General features: G+C 36.5%; 1 protein-coding gene across 2 annotated transcripts; it reads left to right on the top strand.

Annotated features, from left to right (window-relative positions):
* The first annotated feature begins 723 nt into the window (after positions 1-723).
* Positions 724-21,783, top strand: LOC134666548 (monocarboxylate transporter 6-like). 2 transcript variants are annotated; one of them, XM_063523745.1, is made up of 10 exons: positions 724-1,040; positions 8,415-8,538; positions 12,041-12,184; positions 13,090-13,362; positions 14,406-14,466; positions 15,564-15,711; positions 16,529-16,673; positions 18,113-18,189; positions 19,583-19,697; positions 21,543-21,783. In XM_063523745.1, exons 1-10 carry the CDS (start codon positions 924-926, stop codon positions 21,662-21,664), a joined length of 1,326 nt encoding a protein of 441 aa, XP_063379815.1. In that variant the 5' UTR covers positions 724-923; the 3' UTR covers positions 21,665-21,783. The 2 variants fall into 2 exon arrangements, with proteins under 2 accessions (XP_063379815.1, XP_063379814.1); XM_063523744.1 differs by having other exon boundaries at positions 725-1,040; positions 14,322-14,466; positions 21,543-21,781.
* The last annotated feature ends 591 nt before the right edge of the window (positions 21,784-22,374 follow it).

Below are 22,374 nucleotides of genomic sequence, written 5' to 3'. Positions count from 1 at the left end.
CAGTTAAACACGTGAGAGGAATACAATTAGATAATTTATCTGGCCCCGGACAAGATAAAGCAGAAAAAGGGCGTAATAGACGAGAAGCTGAAGGCAGAATTTTACTAACAAGCCGAGATAAATGATGACGCCATTTAATGGCCTATATTAAATGTTACATAATATTTGTTTACGGAATTAAGTCGAAGTATTTCCTCAGTAAGTAAAACTACTCAAAACTGCTTCAGCGTCATCGATGGAGGCGTAAACAACTTGCCAATGAACTTCTATCTGCATAGTGTTAAGGTTACCTTCTTTATTGCTACACATTCCGATAAAACCGTAACATAAAGCACAATTAATTATAAAATAAACACAAGCGGATTAATTTATTAATTGAATATTAATAACGAAGTAGGTACCAACCAAGTTTCACCTGATAATGATAACGAACTTTCTTTTAGTGTAAATATATAAGTTAAGTTTATTGGTAAAATGTTACGTCGCAGTGATCTGTAATTGTAATGATATCTAGCTTGTAAACAAACAAACCATTATTTTTACAAAACGCTTAATGCCCCCGAAGCGTTTACATAACATTAATTAAACGACCGTTAATCCATTAATTAAAGTATTAAGACGAACGAGACGTTAAGGCGTATCATATCTAAGACAATGCTTTCAGACAATTTGAACGAAATCTAAATCTCTATGTAATTAGTCCCATTCACGACACCGGTGCCTTCGAAAATAGTTAATGTGGTGGCAGTGACAGTAAAGCGAGGACGTGCGTGTGTTTGTCTCATCGTAAAATGCTGCCTCGGAAAAATCTACTAGTCCGCTGATAATGTTTTAAGTGCCTACAGCTAAAACGCGAATTATTCGTCGCACAATTAACTTAGATCAGCACAAAATTATCGAACGCGTTCACGTGTTAAATAAGCATGGATGAGGCTTTCGCGCATATCGAGGGGAATGGGAAGAAAAACTGCAAGAGGGATATGGTTCCCCCGGATGGTGGCTGGGGCTACGTTGTGTGTCTCGGCGTAGGATTTACTTTTGTAAGTATTTGTAAACAGAATTTATTTACCTACTCGCGGAAATTAGTATACGAGTATAAATAAAAATGACCTCATTCTACTGGAAATTAAGAAAACATTAATTATTTTAAGACAGCAATAATATAGTGAGGAGATATACTCGGGTACTCGGGGGTTTTGGTTTAAAAATAATAATTTTACAGCACAGAAACTAACATTCGTTTCTGTGTTTTCTTGTATTAACCTATGTAATATTTTTTCTGTCAAATTTATTTTTTAATTCCTTGATTCAGATAAGTACCGTTAAAATTTATGTATATTGAATAGGTACGTACATAATTTTATACATTGTTCCTATTCGTTAATTTTTATGCTACTTACATGTAGCATTTTGCCTTTGCATTAAATTTTAGCAAAGATTCATTGATTTTATAAGATCTGTAAAATAAAAAAAATATTACAACTTAAGTATGGCATGGCGCTCTACGGCTTCGCACATTATACGGTGACTTCGGTTCTCAAAAGTTGAACGTAAGGCGTCAACTTCTTCAGTTGCTTAATTTGGGAAACCTTAGATATTAATACAGTTTAAATATTTTTGGTTTTAGTGAGTACTTTGATAAGAATTATAAGAATCTGTTTTCCTGAATGTTCTTTAAATTGAACTATATGTTTAAGATGAAAAATTTGTAAAGTACTTATTTAAGAAAATGGGCTAAATTTTCCAACCATTTCTCCTATCATATTGCTAAAACCCTACTGGGACAAACATTTTGATGAAAATAACAATTATTACTAAATAGAAAACACCGACTTCACAACACAGTTTGAAATTCCATTAATTCTATATTATATATGTAGCCCCAAGACCTAAAAAAAACTTGTCGTAGAGGATTTCCATTCTGGGCTATAACCGCGAAAATCGAAGTTCGCAAATTGCGGGGATCTTTCTCTTTTACTCCAATGACGGCGTAATTAGAGTGACAGAGAAAAATCCCCGCAATTTGCGAATTTCGGTTTTCGCGGTAGCCCCTCTGGTCTACATGAGCAATTCCATTTCACCGAATACCGTCAGGGCCGTCGTAAACTACGCTGGGGCCCTTGGGCACATAAGAATTATGGGGCCCTTTTGCAAAGTAAAGAAACATTTTTCTACTATGACCTATTTATTTATAATATTATGGGTAATGAAATATACTGTTACTGTTTGTCCTTCGGTGCCCCCTGAGGGTGCCCTTACGGTAAAGACGGTACTGAACACCGTTCAAATGCAAATGCTTGGTTTTCAGATGAAAAAAAAAACACAAGCCGAGTGTTTTAAGAAATAAGATTTGAGAAGTTCCCTCGATTCCCAATGAATCCCATCGTTATAACTAGATTTTGTTAAAATGGAATCTGTCTGTTTTTAGGGTTCCGTACCTCAAAAGGAAAAAACGGAACCCTTATAGGATCACTCGTGCGTCTGTCTGTCCGTCTGTCCGTCTGTCACAGCCAATTTGCTCCGAAACTACCGCACCAATTAAGTTGAAATTTGGTACACATATGTAAGTCTGTGACCCAAAGACGGATATGTAACGTCAACAAATGAATTTTAAACATAGGGGCTACTTTTGGGGGGTAAACGATAAAATTAAAAAACAAAGTTTTGAAAACTATATCGTGTTACAAATCAAACGAAAGAACTCATTTTGAGAATCTCAAATATATTTTACTTATAAATTTACGATAAAAAGTTTAGAAGTTATTCAAGAAAATAGACAAAAAATGACCATTCCCCCCCCTCTATCTCCGAAACTACTGGGTCTAAAATTCTAAAAAAAATACACAAAATAGTCCTTTACCTAAAGATGACAGGAAAACCTATTAGAAATCTAGAGTCAAGCGTGAGTCGGATTTAAGAACAAAAATGCGGTTAACGTTTTTTAGGGACACAGCCGCAATGGTTTAAGTGAAACGTGATGTAGACAGGTATTGCGAAGGACCTAGGCCGATATCCGCATAAGGCCGAAGGCCCGAAGCGTCCCAAAGAGGCGTGCCTTTAGCTTCAAGCGTGAGTCGGACTGAAGACAAAAAATGCGACTAGGCTGTATCTGGCACATAGCCGCAATGGTACTTGTAGTACAGTCAACAGCAGAAGTTGCTAAGCGGGCGAGGTGTTCAAAATTACCTTGACATGCTCTTATTGTCTTAACTATAAAGTCGCGTCCAGATCATTTAAAACCACTCGCCCGCTTAGCAACTTCTGCTGCTGACTGTACTGATTGATTAGGTTACTATTGTTACGTGTTTTAAAAAGCACTAGGTTATACAGGGTGGGTAAAAAATATAACTAAGTGTATTCCTTGCCAACGTGCAACCCTGAAATCGCGAAGAAAAATTTGGCTGTTTCATACATTTTGGCTGGTCCGTTTCTATGGGAGGATACTTCTTTTTTCGCGAATTCGGGGTTGGCCCCATACTAAAAGTTGCTCAGTATAATCCCAAAACCTTCCTGGCTATGGGAATACACTTATTTTTTGCCCACACTACCACCATTGTGATTGGTGGATTTGGAATACCTACGTATTATCTCTCTTCGGCCTTCGCAAGTTGTAGGAAGCGCGACCCGTCGCGTCGGACACTTGTACTATTGTTCGGCATTTAATCTTCAGAGATGTAGAGATGTAAACCACCACGCCAGAAAACTTCATGTTACATCTGGTTTTTGATTGACCCATTCGGGTTTTTCAAGAAGTTTCACTCACGTCACGTTTCACGTACAAAAAAGAATGTTGAAAATTGTGTGAAATACGGAACCCTTGAAACGCGAGTCCGACTCGTACTTGACCAGTTTTTTTTGTAATGTAATCAATACAAATAAAATCGAAATTAGTTCAGAAATTACCGAGTTCTGACAAACTTCAAAAAATAAAATTATTCAACCGAATTCAGAACCTCTTCCTTTTGAAATTTTGACGTCGGTTAAAAATACAGAAACCATTCTCATTAACCTGCAACTAAGTCGATTAAAAAAATTACTCTCACTCGGAATTGGTCGATTTTTGCGTATCAAACTTAGTAGAAATGTAAAGTAGGTATGCAACGTCATATTGACGTCACGAGAGGAATTTAATGATGATAATCTTTTTATTTTATTTCGCTGAAATTGTACTTTTTATTATGGTGTAATAAGGCTTTTTTTATTGTACCAACGAATATCTGAAAGTTGGCAGCGTTATCAGTGACAATGACAAAGTGTAGTTGTACCACCACAACTTGAAATTCCTATGAAAACATAACATTTAATTAGCACTTCCACTATTAGCCGGGCTATATGTATGTAAGTATCTTAGGTTAAAAACTAAGGCAGTCCCTCTTTTCTTCTCAAGTGTACCTATAATGTAATGTTTCAAAACATTTTTCGGCATTCCACCAGTGTTTGAAATAGGTAAAACTGTTTGCAAACTAATTTTTTACTCACCTAAAGGTACAAGTTTGACATTTTGGCCACATATATATAAGTAGTTTAAATGTTTTGGATTAAGCTAAATAAATTACAACATCACTTCCTAGCACTGACCCGGCTTTGCCACGGTTCATAAGAGACTGGGGTTAGCTTTACAACTAATGCCAAGAATTGGCGTAAGCATTGGTACATAACGCTACTTAAATAAATTTTTAATTTAATGGTAATTAGTTCATCATTAGGTACTCCTTATTTCGGTATAAATAAATGTTATTATTAACACATTACTCTAATAAAAGCTCTCTAAATAAATTAATTTTAGAAGTAAAGAAAATATAAATAAAATATGCAAGAGGCCAATTCAAACTCACATTTTGGCATCAAAATGAAGTCATTTTGCTATCATTCGCCCGTGCGTCCCGCTCGCGAAAATACATGTATGCAAGCAAGTACGAGCGAAATGCAAGCGCGTATTATAATTAAATGTAGAATTACAACAACCTACATAAAAATCCACGCGAACGCAGTCGCAGGTAACAGCTAGTTATCTTAATCTCAGTGATGCGACGGATATATAGAGCTAGTCCAAGAAAAGTCTGCAGCGATTTTGATAGCCCACGAAGTGCAAATGTTATTTTATGTCATAATTACATAGAAGCTTGACGTTTAAAGTAACACACTGCGTGGGCTATCAAAATCGCTGCAGACTTTTCTTGGTCTAACTTTAAAAATCATAGATCGGCACAGATAGAAAAAGGAAGTAAATAGGTAGGATAAGACGACCCGATATGATAAGTTATTAAACATCCGTCATCACCATCAGATATCAGTTGATAACAAGTTTTGCACCTGTAAGTTTTTGACAAGTATACATGATTAATCTTAATCTTAAAATTGGGGTGGAACGGATGTACTTTTAGCTACCTGTAGCAAAGCGACGAAATCGCGGAGTGAGTCACGCCTGCTTCGGTTCTGAAGCCATATTGACGCATTTTCTCTCTGGGTTGTTGTATCTGAAAGATCTGAATACTCTTCGTTTTACTGCCTTACCATGCCTCATACAGATTCAATGGATATGTTACTGTAAAAGCCCGAAGTACGGCAAAACTTATAGTTCGTTTTTTTTAGCATTAGAAAGAACTTGCAAGAAGGTAAGCGATCTTGACATGTCTTTTAATTGAAATACGCTTTTTAAAAATCAGTTACTATTACTTATGAAAGCAGAAGAATATAAATGATCGTATTAGATTCATAATTTTTACATATTTGCCGTGACTTATTTTTTAAACGTGTTTTTCAATAAAAAGACACATCAAGATTGTTTACCTTATTTCTAATGCTAAAAAAAACGAAGTATAGTTCTTACCGGTAAATCCTAGTTTTTACCGATGCAGATCGATGAAAGCCCGAAATGTTAAATCTTACTAGTTTACTTCGGGCTTTTACCAACACCGATATGGTAAATCCTAGGTCTTACCACGGCGACCGGTAAAGTTTGAATCATGCACTGATTCTTGAGATTATTAGATGATAATATTTAAGAAAAAAAAAAATCGACTTCTATGGGGCCCGATGAAAGATTATGCTAGATGGTGCACTATGTAGAAAAGGAGGTAAAACCACCCACTTTTCTAGTAGCATTTCGTTTCTGTAAGGCTCGTAGTTCTAACCTAACCTAACCCACTTTTGTTCGGTTCTGTGAGGATCGCAGTTCAAACCTAACCTAACCCACGTAACGGCGCATGCGGTGCTGTGTACGGGGATTTGAGCGGGAGGGGTTGAGAATCAATGCATGATTCAAACTTTACCGGTCGCCGTAGTAAGACCTAGGATTTACCATATCGGTGTTGGTAAAAGCCCGAAGTAAACTAGTAAGATTTAACATTTCGGGCTTTTACCGATCGGCATCGGTAAAACCTAGGTTTTACCGGTAAATCCTAGGTTTTGCCGTACTTCGGGCTTTTACAGTGACAGATACACATACGCAATATGTCGCTATTTGTCACATTTTATCGGCACTTTTGATGTGGCTTTTAATGTGAAATCCATTAAATTGTTGAAACGGACTCTACATGTTAGCTTGGGCGTTACAGCTTTACACACGAGTAGATGGAAAAATATAAATATTTATTTTATCTCAGCCTCATAAAGTTAAAGATGATAGTTAATAAATTTATTGCATACACGCGAATGTAGATAAGAAGTTAAATACGAGTAAAATTGTCTGTCATTGTCTTGGATAAAAAGCAAGCAAACAAAAAACATAAAACAAAACATTGTACTATTGTCTGAGCATTGTAACAGAATAGGAGACCTAGTCCACATATTTATAGAATGCACTAGAGGCCAAGTCGAGCGGAATAGTCATTTACGATAGAAGTGCGGAAAAGAGAAAATGTTGCGAATTACTTATTCGCACGTGTATCGTACAACGTTTTACAGTACATATTTATGGCCCTTTAAACTTTTGACATATACACGAAAAGCGCAGTGTGTATAAAAATAATAATAAAAAAGCATTATACTATGAGTGCTATTTATTTAAGTTAAAAAATGCTCCGGTGACACTGTAATTTTGATGTCTGAAAACAAAAGATAAATATTCTATTTGATTAGATTTGACACGATACTCAAACTGCCAATTTAGTTCACAGAATTAATTTTTACAGTTTGAGTAGCATGTCAAATCTAATCAAATTGGATATTTATCTTTTGTTTCCAGACTTCAAAATTACACCGATAGATGCATATCTAGAGGCATATCATATTCCATTTTACTAGCTTTTATTTAGTTTCACCTGACCGTTGTCTGTGTGTAATCAAATCTTGCAAGTTAAATTTGATCCACTTCCCGGTTTCTGATTGAGCTGAAATTTTGCATACATACGTAAGTCGGGTGACAATGCAATATTATCGTGTCATCGAGCTGATCTGATGATGGAGACCGGAGGTGGCCATAGGAACTATGCAATAAAACAACGAAACCTAATTGTGTTTGGGGTTTTTAGAATCGTCTCGATGAGCATTAGTTGCCTGTGGAAAGAAAAGTATATACAGTCAGCGATAAAAGCTAGTACCAAAAGTGAAATTTTTGCCAAAAACTTATTCTTGTTTATAATGTATTTAAAACCAAATCGAGACTTAATCGCCAAGCCAGATATTTTGACTAAGGTGTAGAGTTTGTAAAGTTAGGGCTAGTAGAGTTAGGGCGTGTCGTGTAGAAGAGTAAGAAGCTTGGCTCTACATGAAATCCGATAACTTTTTAACATTGCGTGCCGTATGGTCTCGCTTTGGCAACATTTTACATGAAAATGTTTTTGGTGGGATCACGGAAGAAAGAATGAGCGCGCCGAGTATTGTCCTTACTTTTACCCACACGGAAATCACAGAAAATGGTCAGTGTCAGGTGTTAATTGTCATGGTGAAATAGGCGTCTACACAATACCTGTTAATCGATCGATTATACGTAACCTAATAATCGATTTGCCCTCTGTATTGTTTTGTCAATCAGCAAACTCCTTACAAAACATATTTTCAGTATTGGATTTGCAATTTTTGATCGGAATTGTGACGAGTTTATTATTCATTGCTTTATTATTTATCGTATTTCATTGCAGATGCAATGAAAATAAAAACAGTGTCTATATGAGTCGATCTACCTACCTATATCTTTAAGTATGTATTAAAATACAAGCAATATGTAATCTAATCATTTGCACCACTTGCACCATCCCACTAACCCGGGGTTAACCGGATAAACCGTTAACCCAACGTCAAATTGTACTGGTAGCCATGGTAACTCCAGGTTTAACTGGATCACCCCAGGTTAGTGAATGGTGTAAGTTGCCCTTGATATTCCTAAGCAATAACGATGATATTGAGTGATTGATAATGTAATCTAATTTAAACTGCACTTGGTTTGTAATCAACACCAATTCGGTTTGTTTCAGATGTTAGGTTTTGGATCATCGAACGCGTTTGGTATTTTATTTCACAATTTTTTCATCGAGCAAGGCAGTGCGAGTGGCCTTCCTCTAGTCATTGGGGTATACAATGGAGCTCTGTCGATATCAGGTATAAAATAAGTTTTACTCTTGAATGATGTAACATAATTTCAACAGTAATATGCGTATTTTAATTTTAATAACACGTTATGATAATGAATTAGATCTGGATCAGATATGGATTTGATCTAATTCATAACCTGTTATTAAAATTATAATACACCTATTACTATTAAAATTAGGTATATTAGTAAAAAGGTAAGTTTAATCACTATTAATATCTATTTATACCCGGTCAGCGAACTTGCCTAGTCATTATGCAAAGTGCATTTTTAGGTTGCGGTCACTGCAAAATAGGTTGATGCAATCCGCTTTATGGTCGGTCAAACCGGTCAGGCTGTTCGTAAAAATTTGAGGCACGCATGTTTTTTTATATTTTGATTTGAACACAAGCAAATTAATTATAATAACAGATATTTTCCAAATAGATATTCTCCAATAGCGTTAAAGCGGGGGCAAAAGTTCTTTACTGCACTTTACACTCTGAGAGGCTTTACAGCTTTGCATTAATTTTTTGGCGACCGGTCTGGCCTACCCTGCCTGCGAAGCCGATGGTCCTGGGTTCGAATCCCGGTATGGGCATTTATTTATGTGAAGAACACAGATATTTTTTCTTGAGTCATGGTTGTTGTTAGTATGTATTTATCTATGTAAGTATGTTTATATCGTCGCCTAATAGTACAAGCTATGCTTAGTTTGGGGCTAGGTCAATCGGTGTAAAATGTCCACAATATACCGGGTGTGGCCTGTAATATGAGCAAAAAATTAAACTGTAGGCTGTACTCCTCATAGTTACTAACCAACATTTGTTCAGCGACTTAAAAAAACCTTTGGGTTTGATTTTTAATACACTTTAAAGTTTATTCTAAGACGCAATGGATTGCGAATTTTGTTATGTTTAAGGCGTGACAAGCAACGTCAATCACAATGATACGGCGTCGCGATGGCGTCCATTGAAAATAAATATTTCTTTTGTATGAAAAATAGGGAGTCTAAATACTTCATAATTTTTAAAAGTTGTTGAACAAAAGTGTCATCGTTTGAGGAGTACAATCTATGTTTTAATTATTTGCTCGTGTTACAGGCCACACCCGGTATTATATTATTTCATTGCGAGGGATCGAATAATTAACATTTTGAGTTAAGCATACTTATAGCACGGGTATATTACCTACTCGTATTGCATAATTTGTAAATATGGGTAAAGAATATACTCACATCATTTTAAAAACAGTTCATTAGATTACGAAGGACGTATGTAGTTTATATCTGATAAGTATAGTAGGTATACCGCCACACCATATCAAAATTCATTGCACCTTGTGTCTTTCGAGGGTCTCGTTACGCGAAAGATTTTAAATCAGAATCACTCGCTACGCTCATCATTTGATTAAGTACATAATCTTTCTCATGATTTGATTACATTATCTTTTGATTGCTCGGGACATAAAACCAGCACTAAGTCCAACTATACTCTACGAGTATTTCTGTATTTTTAATTGCTGCGTTAATCATCATCGTGTAAGTACCTATAGTAAAATATCTGAGAGATCGGGCTTTGCTTAAAACGTAATTATAAAAACTCAAAAATGCGCGTTTTCCCAGAGATAACACCTAGCTAGATAGATTTATCGACCCCGAAACCCCCATTTAGCAAATTTCATTGAAATTGTTAGAGCCGTTTTCAAGATCCCTAAATATAAGTATATATAAATAAATAAGAATGGCAAGTTTAAAGGTATCTACTATTAGATTACATAGAATATTTCATAATGTTGATTTACCGATAACTATACCGGGTGTGGCCTGTAACATGAGCAAATAATTAAAACATAGATTGTACTCCTCAAATGGTGACACTTTTGTTCAACAACTTTTAACAATTATTAAGTATTTAGACTCCCTATTTTTCATACCAAATAAATATTACCTTCAATGGACGCCATCGCTACGCCATATCATTGTGATCGACGTTGCTTGTCACGCCTTAAACATAACAAAATTCGCAATACATTGCGTCTTAGAATATTACAGGCCACACCCGGTATGTTAGATAAGATGTTATTCTTAATGTCATTTCATTTGAATATTCGAATTTAAACTATCGTGAGACATACATGATATACATCAATTGAGCAGTTTGAATATATTCAAAATTTCCTTAATTTGGAGCAACGTAGAAATTTTACGGAATCTTAATACTTACAATTTAATTGTGAACGTAAATTATGATATGGCGCTAGTGTTTCAATAAATTGATTGGAATTGAACAATTTTATTCGGCCGCCGTTTGACCTGCAATTAATTAACGAAATTTCTTTCGGCAGTACTTTCTTGGCTTAATCTTAACTAGCTCGAATGTCTAGGATCAAGTTACTGACCCCAATTACTGTGAGCGACCTATTTAGTACAAATCGTTTGATCGGCACTAATGGACCAAAAGGACCGATGCTGCAAGATTTAATAGATCTCTATTCTCATGTAGATGCGCGTGAGACATTTTCATTCATTGACCGTGTGTATGATTTATTGATTCGTATCAATTTATTACAATGAGTGACAATGGGAAAGGAAGAGATAATCAATAACTACAGTAAATTTTTGCTACCTATCCGCGGAAAAATATCCTTTTTATTTAGGTACATACCAATTTAAAACATAAATTATTTAGGTTAGAATCACATTTCAATAACATAAATATAAGTAGGTAGGTATTCGTTATTTAAAAAACATTGAAAAATGAGCCATGTGCGATTTATTTATAGTCATTATGAGGTTTGTATGTTTAACCTTTATAGTGATAGAACAAACATGAAAAAGTCACATTACTTGTTTGGTTCCCCATATGATAGTTAATTCATATAATTATAGTTTAATGCGTACACTATGTGCAAAATTAACTTTTATGGTTCTTTAAATACACCTCGTTGACAGATAGTCAAATAGTGGAGGGTAATAAAATAATAGTGGTACGCTTCGGGTACGAAATCCTAACAAACATAAGTCTAATCTTTTCTGATAACAAGACGCATTATGATACAAGACTATTAAATTTCAGGTTACTGTGTACGTATACGTATACATATACTTTACATTGTAACGCGGCAAAAAATATTTACTAACTTAACCTATTAATATTCTATACTTCTATAGTATAATGTAATCATATTTAATTACACAAACGGGTCTACCGCGATGTAATTTCATTGTTTTTACCTTAAATTCCGAAGTTTCAGCTGAGTTGCACCAGCTGTGCTCACGGTAAGACTGACATCTCAGCAAATGTCAACGGAGACACTAATAAAACACCACTAAACTACCCGAAATTAGTTTATCATAATACTAGGGTAGACAAAGAAATTGCAGCTACTCGCGGTAGACCCGTTTGTGTAATTAAATATGTGTACATAACGCGAGAGTTTAAAGTGTTATAGTATAATGTAATGTTCATATATATGTTGGATTTAAAATTCAGGAAATTAAGGAGTAGTTAAAGTAATGGTTGTTTTCAGGATTCCTGAGTGGCATAGCTCTAAAGAGGTATTCCTTCAGACAAGTGGGCTTAATCGGAGCTGGACTCTTCGTGCTGGGAGATGTCTTGACTATTTTCGTACAGCGCACCTATCAGCTTGTTTTCACGTTCGGGGTCATTAGAGGTAATTTATAACTAGGAGAATAAACATATAATTGAATTATGATACGCCGTTTTAGTCTTCGCATATGGAGAGGCCACATCAGCTAGTAAAACTCAAATGATGCCAACGATTTATTGATGTGCAAGCAAGAAATACACCGCGAGTTGCTTTATGTACAGTCAGCGTCATATAGTGGGTAGCATCCAAAGTAGGTATTCAAATAGTTCGGTAGGTATACCATACAAAATACATGTCGTAGAATAGGTATCTTATCAATCACTAACAAATCACACAGATTTTTTAAGATCGTGGGGCTATTAAGATAATAATTTTTTGTTATCAATGTTATGGGAATGATAAATATGATAATTTAATCATAATATCCATAACAAATTAAAATAACGAAAAATTCGATAACTATTTAAATAGGCAAATGATTGCCTATGATACAGAGGTCTAGGGGCCGATTTTTGAATTTCGATCGTTCGATTTAGTCACTCGAAAATCGGTGGAAAACGGCGAAAAAATACTAATTACAATACGAGCGATATAAATTGGGAATCTAGTGGTATTGACCACTCGTTTTCAACTCTATTTGTAGATTTTTTTTTAATAAGCAGAAACGTCTGCTAACGATGCTACCAGAGGCCGTGAGTTCAAGTCTCACCCAAGACAATATTTTTCCACTTTTAAATTTATTCTAAGCTTAGAATTTAAATGCCTAGTAGTGGAGATATTATTGAACGAAATACTCGAAATAGAGCGGTCGAAGTTCAAAAATCGGCCCTCTGGCCCCTGTAGGCAGTCATTACTCGTATAATGATGGCGTAATGTTATTGTAAAATTAATGGTAAGGATTTTCATGAAATGATTTTTATATAAACAAAAATATGTGTATAATGTAAAAAGCTTGTTAAAATTTCCAGGAGCCGGATTCGGCATGATGATTCCCGTTAGCTTCACAGCATTCAATTGTTATTTCACAAAAAGACGGACAGCCATGATGAGCGCCAACCAGACCATGAGCAGCATAGCTTCCATCACCTTCCCCATCCTGGTCACGTACCTGCTGGCGGAGTACGGGCTCCGGTGGACCCTGGCGCTCATCATGGCCCTGGATTTGCATCTAGTCTTCGCCATGCTGGTCATGCATCCAGTTCAGTGGCACATGATTAAAAACACGGAGGCTAGCATAACAGGTATGTTCCGTATTAAAATAGTTATTTACGATACAAGTGCGGAAAAGAGGAAATTCGAAATGATTGGCGATAAATATAACACGACCGAAGGGAGTGTTTTAAATCGACACGAGTTGCGAATTACTTATTCGCACGTGTATCTTACAACGTTTTACAGTATATATATGGCGTTTTAAACTTTTGACATACGCACGGAAAGTGCTGTTTGCCGCACTAGTGCGGGAAAGTAGGACCATATGTACTGTAAAGTGCCTTTTTATAGCTCTATAAATTTATTCATATAAGGTAGAAAAATATAGTCGGTACTATAATCACTTACGTACAATTGTATAATGTGTAATTTCATCAGTAAGTATTATATTATTCAAACTATTGCTCTTATAAGTGGTCCTTACCTTACTATCTAATAATATTAAAACTTGTGACAGATAAGTAATACACATATTGTATACCGAAAGAGTTGTTAATTATTTTGTTGATATCAACGAATTCAAAATCAATTAGACAATACATATAGGTAGTTATTCTTTAAAATATTGATGTCTGCGGTTAGTTTAATTACTACCTGTCAATATAGCGATAACTCTCATGATATTAACATTAACTCTTAATTTTATTGTATGTGTGTCTGTTATTTCATAAGTCATAACACTTCCTTCATTTTTACCGTCTAAAATATCCACTGTCCTACCTAACTTGTAACTTTAGACTAACAAAATCAAACCTATTGTGTTACTGTTACGACCTTTACCGCTACCACAAGTGTTGACATTGACTATTCGCTCACGTCTACGTAAATTACTTTCTATACATCTCGCTTCGTCTAATATGCGACTTCGAGCGAGATGCGTAGAAAGTAAGTTACTTAGACGTGAATGAATATGTCAATGTCTAAACTTGTGGTAGCGGTACTTAACTGTCATTTAACCATCATTTGTGATGTCATTTAACACTTCCAGAGTTTAAGTCAAAGTGCGATGTCCTTAATGTTTCCAAAATAAATTATGAAAATGACGAGGCAATCGTAAAAATGTTGCCAGCAGATGACAGTGAAGAAAAGGAGAAGCTACCAAAGCGTCATGAGTCGATACAGAAAAGTATAATGTGAGTATTAATTATTTTATTGAATTTTATTATATATAAATCTCGCGCGTCATTATACTCGTCATCAATATGGATATGGAATATGGTCTTGATTGTTAATATCACCTTAAACGGAAGTGAATGAATCGAACAAAATATTTATAAGTAATTAAGACTTCTAAACCACTAGGTAATAGCCTGTTCGCGTCTTCTAAAATTACTTATTATGAAAAATGCAACTTTGTATTTGTAAGAGATTGAAAAAGTAGTCTTTTTAACGCCCAAATACTTATAATGCAAGAATTTTTATTTTATACTTATTTTTGCATCAGTTAACTACTTTGGTTTGTGCCCAATTTTATTATTATTGACTTGTATGTGTGGTTGTTTGTTACCACCACATACAAGCCAGTCACATTAAATTCGCATGACAACAAAAACGCCTCTGTTGCTTTTTATTTGATACCGTCTTCTAATAGTAATTAAGATAAGCTCGCGGGATAGATTAGAACGGTCAAGATTTTCAATTCGGTAATTAAAATTAACGGGCCTATTCGAGTTTTAGTTGTGCGATATGATTCCGATACGACACTAATCTCTCAGTGTCTACATTGACATTTATTCAACCAAAAACGACACTAATGACACTGTTAGATCAGTATCGTAAGGGAATCAAATTGCATAATTAAAACTAGAATTGACCCTTAAGTCTTCTGTGAACTTCGATGCATATTGAGACTTCTAATCACTACACGTTATAAAACAAAATCCCCCGCCACGTCTATCTGTTTGTGTGTTTGTATGTTTGCTTGCGATAAACTGAAAAACTACTGAACGGATTTTCATGCGGTTTTCACCTATCAATAGAGTGATTCTTGAGGAAGGTTTAGGTGTATAATCTGTTAAGTCGGGCGGGTCGCTACTCCCTAAGGCCCACTTGCACCTGCCTTGCCAAACCTGGCGTTACCATGGTTACCAGTACAATTTGACATTAGGTTAACGGTTTAACTGATTAATCCCGGGTTAGCGGAAAGGTGCAAGTGGGCCTAATATGTTTTGTATACATTTTAATTATAAGTTGAATATAATTTGTCTGAAATTGTCATGATTGTTTACAGAAAAATGATCTGCGAAAACGTCGAAGTAGATTTATTAAAAGATCCTCGTTTCGTGAGTACGTTATTGGGCTTGGGGTTCGCATTCGTCTCGGATATAACCTACCTGGCTATGGAACCCATGCTACTCTTTTCTTATGGATTCAGCAAGGTACTGTTTTTATTTTAGCGAAGATATATCATTATTGCTGCGGTGCTCTCCTTTTTTTCAGACTATCTCGTTTATCTTCAAATGTTATAGTATTTTTTTCCGTAATAAAAACTAGATATTCTAACTATGGACTCAAACTGCTCAAACATGTCAAATATCATCTAAAGCGGTTTAACGGCTTAAGCGTGAAGAGGAAACTGACATACATACTTTCGCATTCGGACCAATGCTGAAATCGCGAAAAAGAATTGGCCGTTATTTCATACATGATGTAATGCCCGCTGATTTCTACGGGACAAACAAATTTGGCAATGGCCCCATACTTAATAAAAGTTGTTTAGTATGACCAGAGATATATATAACTCCGTATAAGATAAATAAAGTCTAAGAGAAAAACGTGCCTCGGACGGCCAAGGAAAAGTCATTCTCGAATAGATGGCGCCATTACCTTTGGCCTATTCTCGGCTAGATGGCGTTAACGACACTGTTTGGTATTTAACGATTTTAACACATATCAGTGAAAGAACATGGGTCAGTATGGAACAATAAAAATTAAGAATCATTTATCCGTAAACATATTTTGATTATTTTATACATTTTCAATTTTATTTTAAGTTTTAATCGTGTGTCGATAGATGGCAGTAAATGTACAGTGACTACAAAATTGACAATGACAGGACCCTATACTATCTATTCTTTTTGGTATGACCTATAAAGTCACTACGTATAGAGTATGAACGGTGGTTTAAATTTCACTCTGTATAAGAATTAATAGTTACGTAACTAACTTAGAATATAATTATGGTATTTATTCCAGATGGAAGTAGCAACATGCGTGATGGCGGGCGCCATTGCCGATTTACTAGCAAGGTTCCTTCTTGCCGTAATCACCTTCTTCGTTGCTGTAGACAGCAGAAAGCTATTTTTTGGTGGCACTTGCATAACGATATTACTGCGAATTGGTAAGTTGAGTATGCAATGAATGCTTTTTCATAATCCTTGTTTTTTATATCCCAGAGTTCGATTGCTCCAATTTGTCCAACCGATCTCTTGTTTTATAATATTCTTCACATGGCTTAGGTACCTGTGAAAGAACAGCATTATCGTTACCCAAGCTTTGTTCAAAATCGTATCTGCAAAAGCAGGATGATTGGGCAGCAATGGAACTGTCATTTTAGTATTTTCAATATTAAAACACGTTTTAACTACTAGTATAAAACAACTATTAAAAATCTTTACATACAAATCTGTGAATGGAATATTACAACACTCCAAAGTCATTGGATGATTAAATAGGTTTCAATTAATGGAATATTTAGGTCTAGGACGCAGAAACTACCGCAATCTCAATTCATGAGCCCTAAAACGGATGATAAATCTATCATTGGAAGAAAGGCTTAATTAACCGTGTTGAACCTGAACTTGAATTGCCTTAACTGGCTACGTACAGTCAGCAGCTGAAGTTGCTAAGCGGGCGAGATGTTCAAAATTACCTTGACACTCTTAACAATAAAGTCTCGTCAAGATAATTTTGAATACACACCGGCCCAGCCAAGGTTACAATCGCTATCGCTTCGACAACGAAAAGCATTCTGTCTCTCTATCACTCTTCCATATTAGTGTGACAGTGACAGTTGCGTTTCGATCGCTACGGAGCGTAAGCGATTGGCATCTTGGCTACGCGGCCTGTCTCTCTATCACTCTTCCATATTAGTGTGACAGTGACAGTTGCGTTTCGATCGCTACGGAGCGTAAGCGATTGGCATCTTGGCTACGCGGCCTGGCCCGCTTAGCAACTTCTGCTGCTGACTGTACATTGTTTGAGAAAGAAACATTTCACAATTATAATAGACCACTATAATAGACAATTCTGACAATGAAAACGCAAGAATTTAAACTGGTCGTTATCCAATTACCTATTCCGATGAAGAATCATCGTCTATTGTTTAATCAAGTTAGTACATTGAGGAAAAATATGATACCTGTCGATGTAAAAACATTAGAAGGACAATTTAATCCAATAAACACAGATGGAGTGCATTGCATAAAGAATGACTCACGCTAGACCGTACCGTGTACGGGCCGAGACGTCCGACATTAAGTCATTTTCTATGACTGTGATCACGTGGTGCTTTTCATAGAAGGTGAAGCGCCGGAAGCTCCGGCTCGGCCCCGGCCCGGTCTAGCGTAAGTCATCCTTAATCTTTTACAATCATTACATCGTGACGTCACGGTCAACTCACCTACTTTTTGTATTTCTATCCGATTTATTAAATAGAACTTGTGCTTAAAAATAACTCCTATCTGTGTTTTTGTAATAATTATCTGGTGCTTTATTTCATACATGGTGTAAAATAATTTATTTTAAATACAGTGTAATACCCTATTATAATGTTTCCAGCGTTGGTGAGCGGTAGCGATCTCTGGTGGGTGTTCAGCGTGACGGTGGCGTCGGGCGTGGTGCGCTGCTCCGTACAGGTAAAACAAAACCGGGCAAGTGCGAGTCGGACTCGCGCACGAAGGGTTCCGTACCATAATGCAAAAAAAAAGCAAAAAAAAACGGTCACCCATCCAAGTAGGTACTGACCACTCCCGACGTTGCTTAACTTTGGTCAAAAATCACGTTTGTTGTATGGGCAGGGGGTGTCACTATCACTACGCAGTTTAGGTACATTTGGCCGGCGCGGCGTATGGCAGTGGGCTGCCGCGTGCCGCTCGGCTCGCACGATAGTCGTGTCACGTGGCGCTCGCGCAAATTTGAAAATACACAATGGCTTCGAAACCTATATCTCGATCTAATCCCTATAAAAGATATTGTTCTGTTTACGGATGTCTAAAGAACAAGGTTGCAGAAATAACATTTTATTAAATTCCGGACGATATTGAAAGGTGAATTTAAACTTTAAAACATAACATAAATACTAAGTAATCAAATTCGACAACTAATTCGTTTTGTTTGCATAAAACTTAAGCGCTTTAGACCAATTTAAAATGATTATTGGTCGCCCAGAAACAATATTAGGAACTGACCGACATATTTTCAAAGGAATACGGCTGTGGCATATCTACCTACTTCCGTAAGAATCAGACATACTATCTCCGGATAAAAAAAATATGTTTACAGAATCAACGTTAGTAATTCCTACATATTAATCTTAAAAATAATAAATCGGTCGGTATAGGTACAAAAACTTGTCAAGTTTCAACCCTGTGCCGACGCTCACAGCTCGGTCATAAAACTGTGGCGCGCAAGGAAGATTCACGGTTCGTGCGCGGTTACGTAGGTATATAAGTTTCAATTTTGCGTGCAGGTGGCGAGTATAGGTATAATTTTATACCTAAATGTGACTTTTGTGAACGAGTGAATTTTCTGTATGTATGGGAGCCCCATTTAAATCTTTATTTTATTCTGTTTTTAGTATTTGTTGTTATAGCGGCAACAGAAATACATCATCTGTGAAAATTTCAACTGTCACTATCACGGTTCGTGAGATACAGCCTGGTGACAGACGGACGGACGGACGGACGGACAGCGGAGTCTCAGTAATAGGGTCCCGTTTTACCCTTTGGGTACGGAACCCTAAAAAGTATTAATATATATAACAGATTTCCTAAATGCATACACAATATACATATTTTTTTCACTACAGTTCTACTACTTAACTGCATGATGGTTCATAGGTTTTTAGAGTTAGACCAAGATAAGTCTGCAACGATTTTGGTAGCACACGCAGAGCAATTGTTGACTCCCGACGTGTTGCCTCCCTGTCACCCTTACATGCGAATTTACAAGTGCGACAGAGAGGCAAGACGTCGAACGTGGTTCGCGGTAGGCCCTCAGTATGGTATTTTGTATGATCTGTTCTGTTAGGTGCTGTTCCCGCTGGTGCTGGCCACCGCCGCGCCCCCCGACCGCTTCCCCGCCGCTCTTGGCCTGCACATCATCTTCTCCGGCGTGCTGATGCTCATGGCGGATCCTTTAATCGGTAAATCAACCTCCCCGAAAGTTACGGACATGCTATGGGAAGTAGACATGTATGGAGAAAAGAAGACATGTATGGGGCACTTTTGACTCAGTCTACGCCGCTTGGATCGACTGTACCTTGACTCATTCATACTAAGCTGATCTAACGCCCTAGTCACGAAATTAATTCTTGGCTGCCCACCAAAACGGGCCTAGTTTGACTTCCTACTTTTTATTACTTATTTAATTAGTTAAAATCGCCACACCGCATCGTGATTATGAAGGCCAAAATAGTGAGAAAAATATATTTTTTTATATGAGAAGGTGAAACGATCATTCCATAAATTAATTCCTAGGCTTTAATTCATACAAAATGATACCAAACTTGACCTGAGTAATAATGCAGAAAGGTAGAAACAGAGCGAAAACTGGACTGCCGGAGCCGAAACCGCCTTTCCCCTCACTTTTTGCGGGGTAGCCAAGAGTTAATCTCGTGATTAGTACATTAAATCAGCTTATTATGATCCAGGGAATGATCGTGTCAAGTGGCATATCCTGAGATAATCCCTTACTAAAACAAACCAATGCGAGCATTTTACAAGTTTTTATTTAGTTTCACCCGACCGTTGTCTGTGTGTATTCAAATCTTGCAAGTTAAATTTGATCCACTTCTCGGTTTCCGATTGAGCTGAAATTTTGCATACATACGTAAGTCAGGTGACAATGCAATATTATGGTGTCATCGAGCTGATCTGATGATGGAGACCGGAGGTGGCATTAGGAATTATGTGATAAAACAACGAAACCTAATTGTGTTTGGGGTTTTTAGAATTGACTCGATGAGCATTAATTGCCTGTGGAAAGAAAAGTACAGTCAGCGATAAAAGCTTGTACCAAAAATGAAATTTTTGCCAAAAACTTATTTCTGGTAAATATTTGGAAACATCTGGCTACTTGTAAATATTTAGAACACGTTCTGAATGTATGCTTTATCTAAACACCCAATGAATGCAAATTAATAGGTATGTGTATCATTAGATCAAGGTAAGGTAAGGTCAAAATTAGGTTACGCATAAGAAGGTCGTGACGACAGGTTTTTTTTTAATTGTACTAATTAATTAAACATTTGTAATTAAATGTTTAAATACGCGTCGGCTTAATAGGTCCGTGAATTTAACATTACAACCACCACTGCTGAGCGGAATCTCCTGGTAACTTGCGAATATGTGTAGCTAGGGGAATGAAACTGCCCTTTAAATGTCATTTTAATTGCGCTGCATTGCGTAGAGTTGGACCAAGATGAGTCTGCAACGATTTTGATAGCACACGCAGTGCAAGTGTTATTTTAAACATCAAACTTCTATGAAATTAGGACGTATAAATAACACTTGCACTGTAAGACTTTTCTTGGTCTAACTCTACCTATAATAGCAATGTGTTTCTCTAAAGGGCCCACAAATTACCAGTTCGCCGGACGATATCAGCCTGTCAGTTGTTCGGAGCTGTCAAATTTTGCTTTTAACTGACAGGCCGATATCGTGCGGCGGACTGGTAATCAGTGGGCCCCACAAACAAAACATCTTCTAGACTGAGCATAGTCGCGCTACCCCCTCTGCCACGCATAATTTTACTCCATGTTCGAGTCGAAAGTGTCTTTGTGTGACGTCCGTGTCTTTGAACGGACCAATCACGGCACGAGACTTTGCTCACCTAGTCCCGCGCACCCCCGCATTTTTGGCATCATCGGTTGCATGAAATAATTGCTCTAAACTCGGTCTAGAGGATTCCTCGTCTATGGTGGGCCCCTTAAATTAAAGGTGTACTTGCAATGAGATTTCCTTAAACATAAAAGGTGTTTCTTTTTCAGGTGTAATCTATGAAGCAACGGGAAGCTACAGCTACTGTTTCTTCGCAATGAGTTTCTGTTGCCTGCTCTGCGTTGTGCTGTGGTCCATTGAGTATATCATTTATCGCAAAGATAAACGATGATTAATGTAAGAGTGCCTTCTAATTCGACTGAGACAAATAAGTTATAGCTATAATATTTATGAAAGACTTAAAATTAAGATTTAAGATAGGTAGGAGTACTTAGGCAGAAGTTAGAGTTGTCTTAGCGCGACTTGCACCATTACACTATAGGTAATATATTTCAAACTCGAAAGGTGGGATGACACCTATGATTTCCATATAATTTATAACTTAAAAATGCTAAATCTCGCATTGTATTGCAATGACAGGTGTCATCCTACCCTTCGAGTTTGAAAAACCCCGGGGTTAACCGGTTAAACCGTTAATCCAGTGTCAAATTGTACTGGTAACCATGGTAACTTCATATACCATGGTGAAGTTTTGGTTAGAAATCAACTAATCTTTATACTTATGTAAGTAATTTCTTGGAAGGTCTACCACTATCGTTTTTCCAGTATTGGAGCAACAGAGAAGGAGATAAACGGATTATGATTATGATTTTATGTAAAAAGGTTCGAGGTAGGCCAAATGTCGTATTAAGTAATTAAGGTCGTTTTTACGTTGACGGTCTCATGTATATGTAATACGTATATACAAAAGTAATATAAAATTGTATGAGTTATGTAACAGTTCTTTATTAATTACCTATATGTGCATTGCATAGTGCTTATAGAAGAAGAGAAGAAGAAGATAGTGCTTTCTGAGTAAATAACGTGATTTGAATTATTACT

Source organism: Cydia fagiglandana, chromosome 8 (genome assembly GCF_963556715.1).
Source record: "Cydia fagiglandana chromosome 8, ilCydFagi1.1, whole genome shotgun sequence".
In the NCBI taxonomy this organism is placed as follows: Eukaryota; Metazoa; Arthropoda; class Insecta; order Lepidoptera; family Tortricidae; genus Cydia; species Cydia fagiglandana.
This window is presented reverse-complemented; position numbering and strand designations above follow the sequence as displayed.